The 17,965-nt window shown below is 47.7% G+C and overlaps 1 protein-coding gene across 2 annotated transcripts in view; it reads left to right on the top strand.

Moving 5' to 3' along the window:
• Positions 1-17,761, top strand: part of BEND7 (BEN domain containing 7) — an 82,097-nt gene extending 64,336 nt beyond the window's left edge. The window contains exons 7-10 of one of the 2 annotated variants that reach the window (XM_047067015.1): positions 3,062-3,181; positions 11,768-11,821; positions 13,424-14,209; positions 16,723-17,761. In XM_047067015.1, the coding sequence (XP_046922971.1) occupies positions 3,062-3,181; positions 11,768-11,821; positions 13,424-13,437 (188 nt within the window). In that variant the 3' untranslated portion in view covers positions 13,438-14,209; positions 16,723-17,761. The other variant, XM_047067014.1, reaches the window with a different exon arrangement.
• Positions 17,762-17,965: the final 204 nt, after the last annotated feature.

Raw genomic sequence — 17,965 nt, 5'->3', positions numbered from 1 at the left:
GCAGCCGACCTCTTCCAGTGCTTTGTATCCTTGTCCTTCTGCCAGAACTGTCCAGCAGAGTCCTACCCTGGGCCGGTCCTGCCATCCGGTGGTACCACACCCAGCTCGGAGCTGCAAGGTGCCACGGGATCGTGGCCTGCTCTTGTGCTTGGCGTCCTGACATCCTCAGTCGGCTGCCTTCCTATTCTTCTTCTTATCAGAGGCAATTCCGGACCTTCCCCATGCTCTCCGTACCCCTCACTGTGGAGCCACTGAGTCTCGGGAGTGATTGGCCCAGCCTGTGCCACTTCTAAATCTACCCCATTCCCCATCCCGTCCGGGCTCAGAGGGGGCATCTTCTTCCTGTTCAAGGACAGCCTCCACTTCTGGACCCCACCACCTCAGCCGTGGTTCCCGTGACTGCCTCCTGCCTTCCCCAGAATCCTGGCTGCTTCCCTCAGCCTGTAAACCAGGCCCGTGTCTCCCCAGCCTGCAGCCCTCCCCCAGCTTCCCCTCCAACCCCTCATCTCTTCCTTCCCCCACGGAACCCGGGTTTTTCTGGAATGCCATCTGTGGCCACCCTGCCGCTCCCTCGAGGGCCTCCCGTGACACTGCGAGAACCGCCCTGCCCGACCCTCTCTTGCACTTCAGACGGTTGTCTGTTGTCCTCTTTAGCACCACTCGCCCTTCTTTACGAGACCTCACTTCCGGTTCCCCCGACTTGGCCCTCAGAAGCCAAGCTTGTGCGTTCATCTCCTTTCAGCTGGGGTTCCCTCTGGCCCTGTACTCGGCCCACCCAGTGCTGTTCTGTCGCTGTGTTCTCGCTAGCTGACGTTCTTGTTGCCTCAATCACCACATAGAAATATGTGCCTCCCGGGGCGCCTGGGTGGCTCAGTCAGCTGAGTGTCCGACTTCAGCTCAGGTCATGATCTCATGGTCTGTGGGTTCAAGCCCCATGTCGGGCTCTGTGCTGACAGCTCGGAGCCTGGAGCCTGCTTTGGATTCTGTGTCTCCCTCTCTCTCTGCCCCTCCCCAGCTCATGCTCTGTCTCTGCCTCAGTCTCAAAATGAATAAAAAAATTAAACAAGAAAAAGAATCATGTGCCTCCCAGGCCCGTATCTTCTGTCTGGACCCCTTCCCCGAATCCTGTCCCCCCCCATGGGTTCTCCACCAACACCCCAAATCAGCATGGCCCAAACCAAACCCAGTCCAGCCTGCCTTGCCCCTCAGACATTCCCTTGCTCCCATATTTACCAGGTCATAGGATTCCCCAGAAATGCCAGTTCTAGATACCATTCCAGTCACCTGCCGCCTTCACTCTCACTGCCCTTACACAAAGGACAGCAGTGGCTTCCTGCAGGGAGCCCCTGCCTGCTTCCACTCCCAGACCTAGACCCCCCACTGCCCCTCTTCACCACGTCCTCCATGACTGGATGGGCTACCCTTGTGTATGGGCTTCTTCCTCTTTCAAATGATTTCCTGATGCTAAGTTCCTAGGAGCAAGATTCTCAGGTATCGAGCCCCTCGTTCTGTATTGACCACCTCATTTCCCAGAAGGGTTCTGCCATTTATGCCAACGGCAATGTTTGAATGTGCCGGGTCCCCACCATTTTAGCAGTGTTATTAGCCTAATTTAGTAGAGACAAAGTGTGTTTTGCAGTTCTTTGGTTTATATGTTTTCTGAACATCTTTCCTAGATACGCTTTGTTCATCTGTAGAGACTTTTGAAGTTGCTCTTTTATTTGAACAAACTCTTTTGGGGCGGGGGGTAGATATTGAACCTTTTTGGTCGTATTTAGCACAACGAGCTTTTCTCGTTCCAAGGAAATGTTTCTTTTTCATTCAATAGAAATGTTACAGTTTTGGGGCACCTGGGTGGCTCAGTCAGTTGAGCATCTGACTTGGGCTCAGGCCATGATCTCATAGTTCATGAGTTTGAGCCCCGCGTCGGGCTCTGTGCTGACAGCTCAGAGCCTGGAGCCTGCCTCGGATTTTATGTCTCCCTCTCTCTGCCCCTCCCCTGCTTGCTCTCTCTCTCTCTCTCTCTCTCTCTCTCTCTCAAAAATAAATAAACTTAAAAAAAATTAGCTTTATATAATTGAATCTGTCAACATTTTCCTTGGTCATTTCTTTTTTAAAAAGAAACCTTTAAAGCTTTAAAACCACCAGTACTTTAAATACCAAGAAGGCAATGTGAGTGTAGGTCTTGTCCTTACAGAGAGCAGGTAGCAAAGATGGGGTGTGAAGGCGCTCGGGGGTAGAGGGAGTCAGAAAGGTCCACAGCAGCTCTGAGATGGGCAGCCATACACGGTGTAGCTTTCATAAAGCCATTGTCCTGTCTCCCTCTCGTCCTGTCACACGATTCTCTCCATAGTTCCCCCTGTGCTTACCAGGTAGCTCTCCTAGGTGCTGGCACAGCACGCAAGAGGCTGACTCAAAGTACAAATGGGGACTTTCATTAAGACGCACTGCACAGGGGCATCTGGGTGGCTCAGTCGGTTAAACTCCCGACTCCTGGTTTGGGCTCAGGTCATGATCTCACTGTGAGTTCAAGCCCCGTGCCGGGCTCTGCACCTGCTTGGGATTCTCCCTCCCTCTCTCTCTCTCTGTCTCAAAATAAATAAAGACACAACTGCATTATTATTGAGTACTGATTTAGTAGGAATCACCACGAGAACACCATCTTTCTGTGTAATCTTGCATGAGATTAGATTTAACAACAGTAATAATACATTTGCTGAATTTTTTCATGGGGCCAGTGGACCCATAGGAAGCGTTTTCTTCTCTGCCCATAAGACACACATACGCAGGTGGAAAGAGCAGTACCATAGAACTGCTTCTATTTTATAGCCGGTTTCGTTCCGAAGCACAGTTCACTGTATATGAGCAGGGCCCCTGCCAACCTCCGTCTTTACCAAAGGAATGTAATGTGGGGATTGAAGCCACGCACTACGGAACTGACATCTTCTAGAAATACGCCCTTTTTTTTTTTTTTTTTTATTCTTGGGATATATTCCCATTTCAGATCTGCATGTTTTTTTATTTGCTGAAGTATTTAACACTATTTCACATTTTCTTTCAGTCTTCACAGAAAAATACTGTACCGCTAATCATGTGGATAAACTTCCTGGCCCGAGAGACTGGGTACAGATTCTACAGGATCAAATTAAACTGGCCAGAAGAAGGTTAAAAAGAGGCTCAGGTATGAATAAGCTGTGAGAAAATAATTGCCAAAGCCCTCAATTGAAATCTTGGACGTTGTAAAATACGATTCTTTGCTCCAGGGTATTTTCACTGTCTTTTTGTCTTTTGAAGGAAAAGCTCTACCTAATGTGCTGTGGTTTCTATTTTAAAGTCTTAGGCAAATGAATTTGGAAATTCACCTGAAGATTAAATAGTAAAAATTCTGTCAGACCATTTAATTTTAACAGTATAAACGAAGAAGATGGCTAATCTTATGTTGTGGCTTTATGTGTCTTATCTGTGAAGCTGGGTCTCTCTTGTGTGACTTCCTTCTGTTTGCTATTGACTTTTGTTTGTTTGGATCTGCATGACTTTCATAAAAAATACCAGTTGCTTAAGGTAACAAAAATAACAATAACCCTCCTATCAGAAACACCACATGAAACAGATTAAGTCAAGTGTGTATTTTTCAAATCTGGCTTTGGGGATTCTGAGATTATTTTAGTTGAATTATGACTATTTGGATTTGGTCATTTGAGGCCTCAAATGACAGCCAATGTACCAGTGAAGAATCCCCTCGAGGCCAGTTTTTTGCCATCATGTAAGAATAATCATCTCTAGGAGGCCACAAACCTCTAGATACTATTTTTAAAATAAGCAATCAGGGGCACCTGGGTGGCTCAGTCCGTTAAGCGTCTGACTCTTGATTTCAGCTCAGGTCATTATCACAGTTCGTGAGTTCGAGTGTGGAGTCGGCTTGAGATTCTCTCTCTGCCTCTCTCTGCACTCCCCCCCTCCCCTGTCTGAAAATACTTCTCTCAGAATAAAAAATAAATACAGCAAACAATTCTGATCAAACCTCAGGACACCTGGCCTGCTAAGAGCCTCCGTGTTTCTATAGCTGGAGAACGCCCAGTTTCGGAGACGGGCTCCAGACAGGGACTGTCATACATCTGGCTGGTACAGAGGCCCGGAGAACAGCAGCACAGATGCGTGGGCCTGTGTCTCTACCAGATCCTTTATGTGAACTCACAATGTACTAGAGCAGTGAGTGGCCTGAGTCAGCGAGCGCCCCGGGGGAGAGCTCCCGGCACGGGCTGGGAGCGCCCTCGAGGCTGCAAGACTTGGCCGTAAGGGACCAAGTGCATCTTCACTGTGAAAAACCTTACAGCTCGCTTCTGTAAAGTAGCCATCAGGACTTCACATATTTAGCTGTAGAGGATTTTTTTTTTTAATTAAAATCTTCCCTTCCTCTTTTTTTTTTTTTAACCGTTTGCTTCCTTTTGCACTAATTGATGCTCTTTATAAAGAGCAGTGGACTACTGCTTCTTGTCATTGGTGGAAACGTATTGGGTAGCCTGCGGGCAGCAAGGTGAAGCGGAGTCCAGAGACCTGGCTCTGCGGTCTCTCTGCTCTTTACCAGCCCCGGACCTCAGGCAAGTCACTCCACCCATCCAGTCCTCTGTGTCTCTCTCACGACGCAGACAGAAAAATAAAGTCTGCTTCACACTTGTCATGAGGTTCCAGATCTGTCATACAGGAATGTCTTCATAAACAAAACGAGCGTGCCCTCTGAAAACGTCTGTATTGGTGCTCGGCGGCACCAGGAGACTCCTCGTGTCCCAGGTCAGAGGGCCAAGTGCCCCCTCTGTGCCCGGCGGGGGCCCCCCTCTGCTCCTGTTGTCCCAGCATAACTGCTACTGATGCCCTCTTCACCCACAGAGGTTTTGGGGCTTGGGTGATAAATCATCCCCTCACCCTTCCCCCAGCTCTCTCCGTTTCTCTGCCTTCTTTTTTGTAATCTACAAATCATCGCAAATAAATGCAGCGAGGTACACTGGGGAGAACAGGTCTGAATTCCCAGCTCCCATCTGCCATTTACAAATTCCTGGGACCTTCTCTGAGCCTCAGGCTTTCCATATATATAACAAGGCTAATACCTACCCTCTTGGGTGTTTTCAGTGTCAGAATCAGACAATGTAAGTTTTGCCACTAATACAGAGCTGACGCGGAATGCTCAAAAAGTGTTCATGCCCTCCCCTCCTTCCCTCTGCCGCCCAAAACAAAGCAGAACTATTCCTTCAACCCTACCATTTCTTTTTTTAAAATATGTTTTAAATGTTTATTTATTTAAGAGACAGCACGTGTGTGGGAGGGGTAGAGAGAGAGAGGCAGACAGAGAATCCCAGGCAGGCTCCTTGCTGTCAGCTCAGGCCCTGATGTGGGGCTCCACCCCACAAACCGTGAGATCATGACCTGAGCCGAAATCAAGGGTCAGTGTCTTAACCAACTGAGCCACCCAGGAGCCCCTATCCCTGCCATTTCTTAAAACCGCTACCGTCTCTTTCTCCGGAAGGTGTTGGTCAAATTTCCTCCCAAAGGGTTTGCATTCCCTGAGTTGGCTTCCCCGACCTGTTTAGAACCCAATGCATTTTGTCCTCTGGCCCCGCACCTCTACAGATGCTCTTCCTACAGTCACCACGGAGATCAGATTCCCCTTCTGTTACACCAACACTCTGTTTGACCTGCATGTTGATTTTGACTCCGTCGGATCTCATCCTTCTTAAAGTCTCTTCCCTTGGGTTCTGGGGTTTCCCTGTCTTTGCCTCTCCTCCTGGTTCTCCTGCACTGCCTTCCGTCTAATCCACGGCCTCCCTCTCCTTCAGTCTAATCCACGGTCTAAACCACGTGGTTCGCTTTCCATTCCTGGTGCTGTTCTCATTCTAAAGCCTCATCCAGGACTTGAACCGTCCCACCATCGCTGACTCAACAGTGTGTAGCTCTAGATGTGGCCATGTCCCAAGACCCTAGACTTCATTCTTTGAGAATTACATCTGTTTCGTGCCCCAACCCTGATTAGACACTTCTAGCTTCCTGTCTTCCCCAAACACAACCCCTTCTACAAACCCCTCCAGCACGGCATGCGGGGTCCTTGACAGGCTAGCCCCACCCTCCTCCCCCACTTCTCTTGCCAGAGGCCTGTGCCTGCCCACCTCACCAGCGCCTCCTTACTCTGAGAAATGCTGGGCTCTCACACTCATGCTTTCCCTCTGTCCAGAAAACAACACCTCCTCTTGTCACAGATCTTAAAGGCGACTTCCTCCTGGAGCCTTCATTGGTGGCCACAGCGCTTTGGTCTTCTGCCAGGGTGACACTCCGGGCTCCTCCAGTGACCACGAGACCCTCAGGAGCAGAGTCTGCATCGGGGTCGTGTTTCTATCCCAAATGTCTAGAACAGCGTGTGGCACATTGCAGACACACAAGAGTGTTTGTTGAATGAGCCAACGAATCAGTCAATGAAAAAGAAGAGACGATAATCCACAACAAAAAGGTCTTAACGTTTAGCTCAATCTGGTTGCATGAGATCCTGGATAATATTCTATATGTACCTTACCTGACATTCAAGTATTCAAATATTTATTCCACAGTGTGGCAACATCCCCGAGCTCTTTCCCCAGGGACATGGTCCCTAGGACTCCTGGGGATGCCTGTGACCACTTACATGTTGTCCCTTAGTCCTTGGCGTCCCTTCCTTCCCCCTTCTCAAGCCCGTTTTCTCATTTCCTTGTGCACACCCCACCTCCTTAGTCCCCTCCCACTTTCCTCTCTTCCCCCTTCTTCTCCCAAAGGTTCAGAGCCGTGTGTCATGGCGGCCTGACCTCACTCAGGGTAGATTAACTGAATAACACGTAGGAAGAGTAACTTCCTGCTAGTGGGTCCCTCCTCCCTTCATATTCCAGGTGTCTGCTGCCTCAGCCTTACTTGCCTTACAAAGGCCCCCTTTTATTATGTAAGCCTCCTTAGACTTCAGTCTCCAGGAAAGGGTGGGGGGGTGAAAGCCTTGTTTTACAGTTGAATGACAGGTGTTACAAAGATAACTGCCCAGTAGATACACAGCAACTAACCCCTTACTGAGCCCTGATGCCATGTTGGGTGCTGTGTTCTCCTCAGTTTTATATCCCAAATCAAATGTCATTTGTTAAGCCTGAATGGTGTCTTTGCTAGTAAGTATTAAGTTGGTCTTGTGTTGCCTAAAATCTGCCTTGGCAATCTTGCCTGTTTGGGTACGGAAGAACTTTGTTTACCTGTTGATTTGCCAGGGGAAGTGGTTGAAGCCTAAGACACAAAGACACTAAATAGGCAGGCCTGAAAGAAATCAAAAATTTGCCATAGTGATGAGACCTGAATTTAATACTCCGTGAGCCCAAAAGAGAGGAAAAGGGCCAAAGTACCCCAAGAACCAGCCACTCGACTTCCTTTGGGTTCTTCCACACACCGGTCCCAGTGATACCGCAAACTTGTAGCCGGAGGTCGGCTCGCAAATTCCTGCACCCCTGCCTAGGGTCCACAGAAGCTGCCTGGTGTCGGCCTGCTCCACAGGGTGGAATGTGAAACATGCCTGGAACAACTTGGGAGCTTGAGGGAAAAGAAGTGTACAAATCCAGAGTACGGAGTCTACTGGTTAGGTACCACAGGGTCAGCTCGGAGAAAGGAAGAGGGCTTTGGGCTCCAGAACACGTGCCTCTTGCTGAGGAGATGATTACAAGTCCCTAGGGGACCTGAAAAGTCTAAGTTTGAAGAGAAACCTCTGAAGGGAGAAGACATGGAAAGTAGAGAGAATACTGAGTATATATGGAGTGCACCGCGGAAGGCTGGTCTCAGACACTCAGAAACAGCCTTCCTGGTGTTAAAAGGAAAACGAGAGGCCCAAAATGGAGTCTCTTGTGCTAGGTCACATCACCAGACTGCACTTTCAACCTCCTCCAGAAATGTAGTTTGAACTGGTCATTGAGGAATCTTCTGTTTGTCCCAGAGGAAGGTGGCCTTACCCGAAATAATCGTGTTTTCTCTTGATGACTTCCTTGTCCCATCTTCTAAAACCTTTCAGTCTGCTGGAGCTCCCTTCTGCCTGCCGGAGGGGACGCTGCCTGATTCATGAATCACTTGGTAAAGCTAACTCGATCTTCACATTTACCCAGTTGAATTGTTTTTAACGCTGGAAATGGGCCACATGACTAAAATGGGAAGTTTGGCTTAAATTTTGTTTCCTCTTTGTGAGGTATTCTGGAAACCTCTTTGACGTATAGTTTCTATACCATACTTTTTTTTTTTTTAAAGTTTATTTATTTTGAGAGAGAGAGAATGAGAACAAGCAAGGGAGGGCAGAGAGAGGGGGACAGAGGATCTGAAGCGGGCTCTGTGCTGAGAGCAGAGAGCCCGATACGAGGCTTGAACTCATGAACCGTGAGGTCGTGACCTGAGCCAAAGTCAGGAGTTGGATTCTTAACGGACTATACCATTCATTTTTTAACAAAGAGAGTGAAAGATCCATGTATAAAAGCTGGTTGGAAAAAAAGTTAATCCTGATATAAATTTGTGTTTGATAAATTAAAAACAACTGTGTTTCCTCATACTCTATCTTTTATACATAACCACACCTTTTTTTGTTTTTCCTACTGCTAGATGCAGAGACCAATTACTGTGAGCTCTGGAATCCATTCCCTTCCATGCTTCCCCCCAGTGAACACACGTGCGCACAGTGGGGACGTCCCTCCACATTCCTGGTTCTCTTTCCCACCGACTGGCCACTGAACACATTTCTTAACCATCCAGCATTTATATTAGTAATTCACATGACACACACATCTCACACACACGTGCCTGTCTGTGCCCAGCGGGATCCCAACCGTAGACCCTTCCCTTCCTGCGGGAGCACCCTGGTCTTTGGTCATCATCGTATTCGATTCGGGACATTTTCATGTCTGACCACTGATCTGCCTAGATATTTGTGATTGGTGCCTTGGCACTTCTCCTCTGCCTTTTCGGCAGGTTCCTTGTGCATCTGAGAAGGTGGAGGTGGCCAGAGGACAAAAATAGCCCTGAAGTACAGACCCAGGTAGACCAGATGTCAGCCTATCAGCAGTGACCGGCCACATAGGCTCTATTGCCTGATTTTGTCAAATTCTATTACACTAAAGTCTCCTCAAGCAGCTTCAAAGTGGGACCCTTGCAGATTGAGACTAGAGCCACTCGCCTTTCCTTCCTGAGGCTGATAGGAACGGAGAGGCCGACATCAATGACGTTGCTCCCTCTCGTGTTTTTTGTCTTGATTACTCAGTCCAAACGATAACAACAAACAGTGTCTCATAGATGTTCCCACAGCTTCAACCTTATTTATCATATTTGGCTCAATTCCTGGAATTAGGGACAAGCTAACTGGGCAAGCTAATCAACTCAGTGCTCGAGGAAGCCCAAACTGCCTCTAGGAAGAAGTGCTCCATACAGATTTGAGAGGTTGTTGTGCAAACCCAAAGAGAAATTCATTTGGGGCTCCCATCACATGTAATAATTTTTTTCTGTAACTGGAATGATTCCTTTCCCGGTGTGGATTTTTATCATTTTCATTACATTATTTCCTCAGAGCTGAAATCACAATTTTTTATTTGTGTTAGATCTAAGAGTAAAACTGTCACTGCTATTAAATTTTTATTGGACTTGCTCAATCTTTTCTAAATTTCACAACTTGACTGTCACCGGGGAAGAAAGACCGTGAGCTTGTGGTTACAGACAGATGTTATAATTAAATTTCAGTAACACAGCCACGTTCTTCATCCGTGACACTTGGCCCCGTGCGTGCAGCTAACATACACTAATTTACATATAATAATTTGTCTGTTTTTCGGATGCATATGTTCTGTTTTTGCTAAAGCCCAGAATTGCATAGGCCTGGGTTATGAAAGTGGGGATAACGGAGTTACAAAGGGAAGGGCTTTGTTATAACTACATAGAAAGTCATTTTACGTGTAAAGTAGAGAAAGTTACTGAAGTAGAAAATGAACTAGAAGTTGAAGATTTAAAAAAAAAAAAAAAAAGCTCATAGGGATGCATAGGGACGTACATTTGGATTATTAACAGCAAAGAGGGAGATTAAGAGCCCAGGCATGGACCTGACTCACAGCCGGGACGGCGTCACTCACTGGCTGTATTCCCTTAGTCTCTCTCTCTCTTTTTTTTTTTTTTAAGTTTATTTATTGTTTTTCATAATCTCTATACCCAGCGTGGGGCTCGAACCTACAACCCCGAGAAGCAGAGTTGCACGCCCCACCAAGCCAGCCGGGCGCTCCAGATTACCTTAGCCTCTTAGCCTCTCTCTGTCCCAGTTCCATTTGCTCAAATGGGCATAAAAACAACCCCCCCCCCACCCCTTTGTAGGGTTTTCTAAGAGTTAAATGACGCGATGTACGTAAATTGCTCAGTAAACGGTAAACATCTAATAAACGGTGGTGGCAGTCGTTGCTATTATTATTACTGAAGACTTTTTAAAATCCTAGACAACTCATCCAGAGAGGAACGCTGTTAACATTTTAGTATGTCCCGTACTTCATCGATAAGCCTATTTTAAAGTGTTGAATCTTTTCCATCTGTCCTAGCGCTTGAGTCGAATGTCTTATGTTATTAAATATTCACCTACAACACCATTTTAGAGGGGAAGAGTAGACACGCTTCTCCAGCCCAAGCTGGTCTCGACTGTGGTGTCTCCGCTGGGCATTTTCTTTGCGGTGGACGTAGCAGGTCAGCAGACAATGGTGGGCGGCAATCTGAGGACAAGGTGTTAGAGAACGAACTGGAGTCAAAATCTTTGAACGTCTCTGACCCCCTGATTGTGTTCAAAGCCACAGCGATAAAAACGGGGGCATGGTATTCGCTTCCCACCAACTCGGCATTACAGCCCGGTGGCACAGGGCAGCCCCACGTGGCTGGCCCCACACGCGCGTGTGCCGCGGCGGGAAGGTGGCCGGGAGAGGAAGCCAGCCCCGGGATGGAGGGAGCAGTCGCCGAAATTCTCCACTTGGCCGTAACGAAACGTTCTGACCTGTCCACAGCATCTGCCCAGAGAGACTGACGGGCCCCATCGGTTATCAGGAGACAAACGAGCGCTTTCTTTTTTACATGTAGCGGAAGGTTTTCTCTGACTGAGGATCTGCCTTTGGAAAACCCTTAAGGAGATTAAAACACAGCAGACGTGAGCAAAGGTTTGCATTTTGAAACGGAGACGTGACAAAGCTTTTGAAGATACACTTATTCCTTCTGACTTTCTCTATGACTAAATTGATGCCAATTTCCAGTCATCTCCGAAGAAGGGCTGATTCTCAGGATTTCCTGAGCCTCGCTCGCGGGGATGGTTAGGGTGGTTCTGGGGATGACCGGGGAAAATTCTGCCACAGCGATTCACCGACCTCTGTGCCTTTGATGATCATGTTTGAACAATTCACCCCGGATTCTGAGCGAAGATTTTAAGTCCATGCAAACAAGTGAAAATGAACTGAAATCGTCAATGATTGATAGAATAAGGTCACAAGATAGCAAAAAAAAAAAAAAAAAAAAAAAAAAAAAAAATGCAGGAGCAAACCTCCTATCATTATCTTAAAAAAATGTTTGATTTAAATAATGGTACTAAAATCTGTAACGCGAACCAACAGACGCCGAAAAGGGGAAAGAAAGTTGAGCGTATGCATACTGGAATTTTTAAATTGTATTACTGTATTCCGTAAAATCAACGTGCTCCCCGAAACTGACAAGATTTGTGTTTTCTGTTTGCCACCAGCAGAGGCAGCGGACGGTGATGAGAGACTGGACGGCATCTCTCTACCGCCAACAGGTAAAACACATTTCCATTTCCAACACCCGCTGGAAAATACAGCCCCTGAAAACACTGGCATTGAAAATGTGCGTAACGTCAGAGGTGCAGAGGCTTGAGCAGACTGCTCCTGGCCCCGGCCCTAGGAATCAGAGCTTCTCAGTGCCTTGTGCTCAGAGATATTTTTACATTGAGTATGAAAAGCTCCTTTTGCCTCACGCCCTGTCTCCTAGTCTCAAAAACCTCAGAACAGCAAGCCCTAAGACCTTGGTGTCACAACATGTGCCTCCCCAAACCTGCCGCCGTTGAAAGTACTTTAACAGGAAATGATACTTCTTTTTAGAACAAGGATCACCAGTTCTGTGGTGAAATTCATGTCCGTTCTGTCCCCGTCCACTGCCCCCACCCCAAAAGGGTTTTGAGAGGCAGTCAGTCATTGCTCTCCTTACAACGGGCACCTGACGAATACGGGTGTTTTAAGCGAGTGACTGAAGCAGCCAGTCCGTCTAGCACGGGTGCACATTCCTAGAACCCGAACCAGATCAGCCATAGAACATGGTAAGCCATAGACATAATTCCAGGTTCGTATCCTTTGTGACCTTGGCCTCCTGCCTCTGTGTTGGTTCCTCCCCGAGAGCCCAAGAGACGGGATCTGATCAGTTTGCCAGATGATAATTTATTCCCTCAGTAGTTGTGGGGGCTCTTTATTGACTGCCCTCACGAGACTACCTGGAGATTCTCTGCCCACCAAACCCAGACACCCCCAAAAAACCCTCTAAGTGAAAATGCTCAATTCCAGATTTGGGGTGGCAAGTTTTAAATAAAATTCGGCAAATCTCAGTACAGTAGCCAGTCTGTGTAGGAACTCGGCTAGGTCACCTGTTCCTTGATGGCACTTGTCCCGGGATGGCAAGGAAAGCAGAGCTCGCAGGTAGGACAGACCGGGTGAGCGAGCCTCAGAACGATGAGAAAGCTCAACCGTGCAAACGATGCAGAACCTTCTCGGTCACCGCGTAGCTAAGCAACAGATCGATGGACAAACAAATGAAATGAGCCGCCTGGTGCAAAAAGGACCTGCTTATATCAAGTTCTTCCCATATACGGCCGTCTCCTTGTTGGGCTCTGTTTCCACATTTATGAATTAAGATAATTGAAATGCATGATCTCTATTGTTCCTTCCCATCGTGTCCTCGTCTGTCAGGACAACTCGGGTTAGCCTTGTTCTTATCACACCTGGCCCCCTCCCAGCAGATGCAGGAAATATTACTACCAGTAACGAAATTGTGCATTTCGGGAGGCAGACTTCCTCCCCTGGCTGCCCCAGCCCCGCTGGCCCCGGGGCATTTGGGCTGCCCGTCCTCACTGTCTTCTGACACCCTGGACTTTTGCTGTTATTGAAAGTACTACTATAATCACTTGAAAACCATTCCCCTTGAAATAATACCTTTGCATTTTCCTGTCCGAAGATGGAGGCAGAGAGATGTTTCAGATGAGGAAATTGAACACGGGATGGTAGAACCACCTCATGGAACTGAAAAGAATGTCAAGGAATCTGAGAAAGAAGGAACGTTAGAGATCATCTAGTCCCATCCCTTCTTTTTATCCAGTCCTTTTATTTTACAGGTAAAAAAGCCTGAGGCCCCGAAACACTAAATGACTTTCTCAAGGTCTCACAGCTGGTTGGTGGCTGGGCCGGAGCCCAGGCCTCTCGACTTCCAGCCATTACACCGCATAGCTTTCTCATACCTAAGCCAAAGCCAGCTTTTCTCCGCATGTTTCTTAAAGATCCTAAGAGCTGATGGATGTACTAATCCCTTTAGGATTCCATTCCAGTGTCTGTCTCCACCGTTAGAATGTCCGTCGTTAAGTCTGCCCGAAATCCTCCTGCAGTTTAAACTCAATGAATGACCGGAGTCAGTGATGAGACTAGCGTGTCTTGATGGGCCCTAAAGTAAAACCCCGGGTCTGGGCAGCGTCTTTGAACACAGCGCCACTTCGGACCCTTCCCTCGCGTGTGCCCTAACGAGGCTGCCCCAGAGGTGAAGTCCACCCTTCTTGCACGTGTGAGACTCCCCGGCCAGACTTTCCTGATCTGCTCGATCTGAGCTGGCAGCGGTCGGTCCTGTTTCTAAAGGTCTAACAACGCCTTTATTACCTTTTTAAGGTCTTTTTCCTCTTCCCAAACCCACGTGTGTTGGGGAGGGGCGGGGAGAGGGGCGTAAATCCTTAAGCGTTTGCAAGAACCGGGATTGAGCAGGTCAGGGGGGACAGTCAGGCAGTCCAGGGACATTCGCGTCCATCCATTACAGGCAAGCGGCCTTCCGTCTGTCTAGCTTCTACAAGAGCGCCTACGGCTTTTGCAGCGGAAAAACGTAGTTTCTTCGTTTCTTTGCCCTCACGCCCCTGCCGGTAAGTGCGTGTGAGCAGCTCGCAGGAACCCGCACTGTTGGGTCCTGGGCACAAACGCCCGCCCTCGGGGAGCCCCCCGTCCCGGGCGGCAGGCCGGGTGTTGGAGGGCACTCTGGCAACCGCGAGAAAGCGCCCGGGACGGGTGAACACTTTGTGTTGGGGAAAAAAAAAAAAAAAAAAAAAAATCAGTAAAGAGCAAGTGAAATCGAAGCAGTGCTTTCTAAAATTTACAAAGGGGGCTTCTCATTTGGAAATAGGGTAGAGCAAGCCCCCCACCCCCCAGGCCGAGCCCAGCGGTGTTTGTCACGAATTGGCAGTCTTTTACATACTTTCAAAGAAGTAACAAAAGTACAAGGAAGAAAACAGAAATTAACTTTACCACTCAGAGACGACCATTACTGGGTGTTTTCCCCCAGACTTTTCTCTAAATTTATTTATTTACACAGTTGGAGATGAAACAGATAAAATTTTCTTTTCTGGGTGGTTTTTTTTTCTTTTTTTTAACCTAATGAGCATTTTCCATTTTTCACACATCTTCATACACGTTACCTTAATAGCTGCATCATGGTCTCTGTTACAGGTAAACTGTATTTTGTGTAGCCATTGTCTCTTCCTGGACAATATGTGGACACACTCCAGTAGTAACACACATTCACAGACTTCCCTGTAAAAGTCATCATTACAAATTTCTAAAACGGCTCGCGTAGCACAACCAACTAAAGCCTTGGCTGAGAACTTAGGGATTTAAATATGAAACAGAGGCTTCCTCGGGGCGCCTGGGTGGCCCCGTCAGTTAAGCCTCCGACTTCGGCTCAGGTCACGATCTCACGGTTCCCGAGTTCCAGCCCCGCGTCGGGCTCTGTGCTGACCGCTCCGAGCCTGGAGCCTGGAGCCTGCTTCGGATGCTGTGTCTCCCTCTCTCTCTGCCTCTTCCCTGCTCGCGCTCTGTCTCTGTCTCTCAAAAAGCGACTAAACATTAAAAACAGAAAAAGAAACGGAGGCTTCCTCGGCCAGGTTCTCTCCCCACCTGGCGCCCTCACCTCTAGCCCTGTCACAGAAAACTGTGCAGCTCTTCTTTGGAGAAGTGCCCCCCACCTTCGTTGTCTTGTCTGTGTCGTAGGTAGTGTATTTGACACCAGGAGAGAAAACACGGAAGACACAGAGCCAGATGTCACTGCCCAGACTTCCCTTTTAGTGACAGTGTCCATGAGCACACGTGACTCTCCCGTTTGAATTCCCTCAAAGATCCACGTAGCATTTCAGGTTACTTCCTGCCAAGTGTGGGTGTTCTGTGAATCTTTCCCGTCATACCTGAAAAGTTGTCACCTACTTTCTTTGTAGTATGTGATCATCAAGCCTCCAATTTGCCCTAAGAGTTTTAGAAATCGTTTTTAAGAGTTGACTCATGCATTCCCTCTCAGAAGTCCAGCGTATGATCCAGTCAGTTCATTGTTCACTAAAAGGCAGTCCTCTCTTCTCTGTTCTTTTCCTCATAAGCTCAAGGTGAATATATAGAGTTCTGACGCATATTTATTTTAATGTGCACTGCGTAGACGCAGCCTACAGGAGAAGAGCTCTTCTCGGCACTGAGGGAGCAGTTGGGAAGGCCAACGTCAATTAGGCCTTCAGCGGCCCGGAAGATGAAACCGTTGATTGGGGAGATAAGCTAGCTCTGCCCTATTAGACAAAATCATCTGTGACATCAGTTCCTCCAAAAATAGCCACTTGTAACTGAATAAGCGCAAATGAGCTATGAGTTCCTAGGGAAGAAAAACCTTTCGTGTGGGTCGTATCAACACAGTGACAAAATGACTAGTTAAAAGGCGAGACGCTCGGGGCACCTGAGTGGCCCAGTCGGTTAAGTGTCCGACTTGGGCTCAGGTCATGATCTCACGGTTCGTGAGTTCGAGCCCCGCGTCGGGCTCTGGGCTGACAGCTCGGAGCCCGGAACCTGCTTTGGATTCTGGGTCTCCCTCTCTCTGTCTCTCTCTCTCTCTGCCCCTCCCCTGCTCGTGCTCTGTCTCTCAAAAATAAACATTAGAAAAAAAATGAAAAGGCAAGAAACTCAAAGTAACCAGTGACCAACATGATACGTAACAACTGTTTTCACAGATGGCCTAAACTGAGCCATCAGTGTCTTGGCACGGTGTGGCAGCCAGCCACAAATGTCCTTAAAATTACATACTTCATTTTCCCGGTACACCTGCCTTCCGCTTCATGTGAAATCAACATACGAAAATATGGGTTTATACTAAAGCGCTATCTTGCCGTGTGGGTATCTGTGGTACAGAAATATTTACCTCCAGGTTCCCTTCTCCAAAAAGATGGTGACTCTAAGCCGTTTTCCTCACAAACACTGCGTGTAGACCTCATTCACTGTATAAAGCCAACTCCCGTGAAATCTTTAGCACTTGACCCAGAGGCCAAATAGTTGGCTGGAAAGAAACTTGGATGGTAGAAATGCCAAAGCAGAGGGGGAGAAATTGTGCTGACCGTTACCTACCTTTGCCTAGCACTGGAACCAAGTCAGAGGGCGAGAGCTCAGAGTTACTGTAGAGGCGCCCTGTCCGAGGCATTTGCGCCCCCATCGCACTGAACCTGAGCCAGGAGGGGGCCCCGGGCCGAGTCGGTGGTCCACTGATGACCAGCTCATCAACCGGAGGGAGACGGTTGGAGGCGTCCCTGAAATGTGACGACACTGCTTCTCGGTGCGGCTTGTGGACTCAGCCCAACCGCTAGACAGCTCCCTCTCCCGTCTGTGCGTCTCCTGTCTTATTCCTGAGGCGGGGAGGAAGGTCCCGAGAAACCGTTGCCACCACATCCCAGGGTTTTTAGCCTTTTACGTTTTAGGCCGGTGAGCAGCCCCTTCCCTGAGACCGGTCCTAACGGAACACTGCACACCAGGGCTCTTGTTTTCCTGCAGCTTAGGTTTGGGAATTTGTCCTCTGCCCCTCGGAAGGAAATACTGCTCAAGGGAACTGGAAAGATTAATTAGTGACCTTTCCACTCTATTACAGTTAGATGAGTGCATTGCTAATGCAGGTAGAAACATTTACCTTACAACTGTGGGATCTGTTAATTATACATCGTGAACCTTCCAAAGCCCTTCCTTCCAAGACGGGGCGACAGCTTGGAGGTTTCGATACTTGAGGAGGAGTAGGGATTGTTCAGCTCACAAATACGTGCAGTGCGTCCACAGATGGGAGCCACGTACTCACAAAACCGCACCAGTGAAATCCCATTTTGTGCACTCGAATTGTGTTTGTGTTTACTTACTGTGACTACTGTTCAGACTTTATTCAGAAATCCTTTTTATAGGCTTTCTTAGTAAAAAGAAAAATTCCATATCTACGGATAATGTCTCAATCTTCTGTATATATGTTTTATTAATATGTAAATATTTAGATTTTTTAAAATTACTATGTTCTTTAAAAAAAAAATTCAACACAAGGCTAGTTGTGAAAATGGTGTATAATGTTGTGTTGTGATATCAATTCCCAAGATGCTCTTTATGTCCGTTCCAGAAGAATACAATAAATTACTTTAATTGAACATGCCTGTGTTCCGTGCCTGTGTGCCAGTCCTGTGTTTATGGAGTCAGTGCTAACCACTGATTAAAAGGTATTTATTAATACTCCGGTGGTCTTACGCAGAAAGTTGTATCTCCTTAGGAAGTTAATTTTTTAAAAATAAAGAAACAAACTAGATAGCCATCAGGAAGAGCGGCTTCAAATCGAGAAAGTCGCAGGCGCCGCC

Source organism: Lynx rufus, unplaced genomic scaffold (genome assembly GCF_022079265.1).
Source record: "Lynx rufus isolate CCGP_SWC_20201006 ecotype Redwood Valley unplaced genomic scaffold, mLynRuf1.p SCAF_7, whole genome shotgun sequence".
NCBI classification, from domain to species: domain Eukaryota; kingdom Metazoa; phylum Chordata; class Mammalia; order Carnivora; family Felidae; genus Lynx; species Lynx rufus.
Note: the sequence above shows the minus strand (reverse complement) of the source record. Positions and strands in the feature narration are given on the sequence as shown.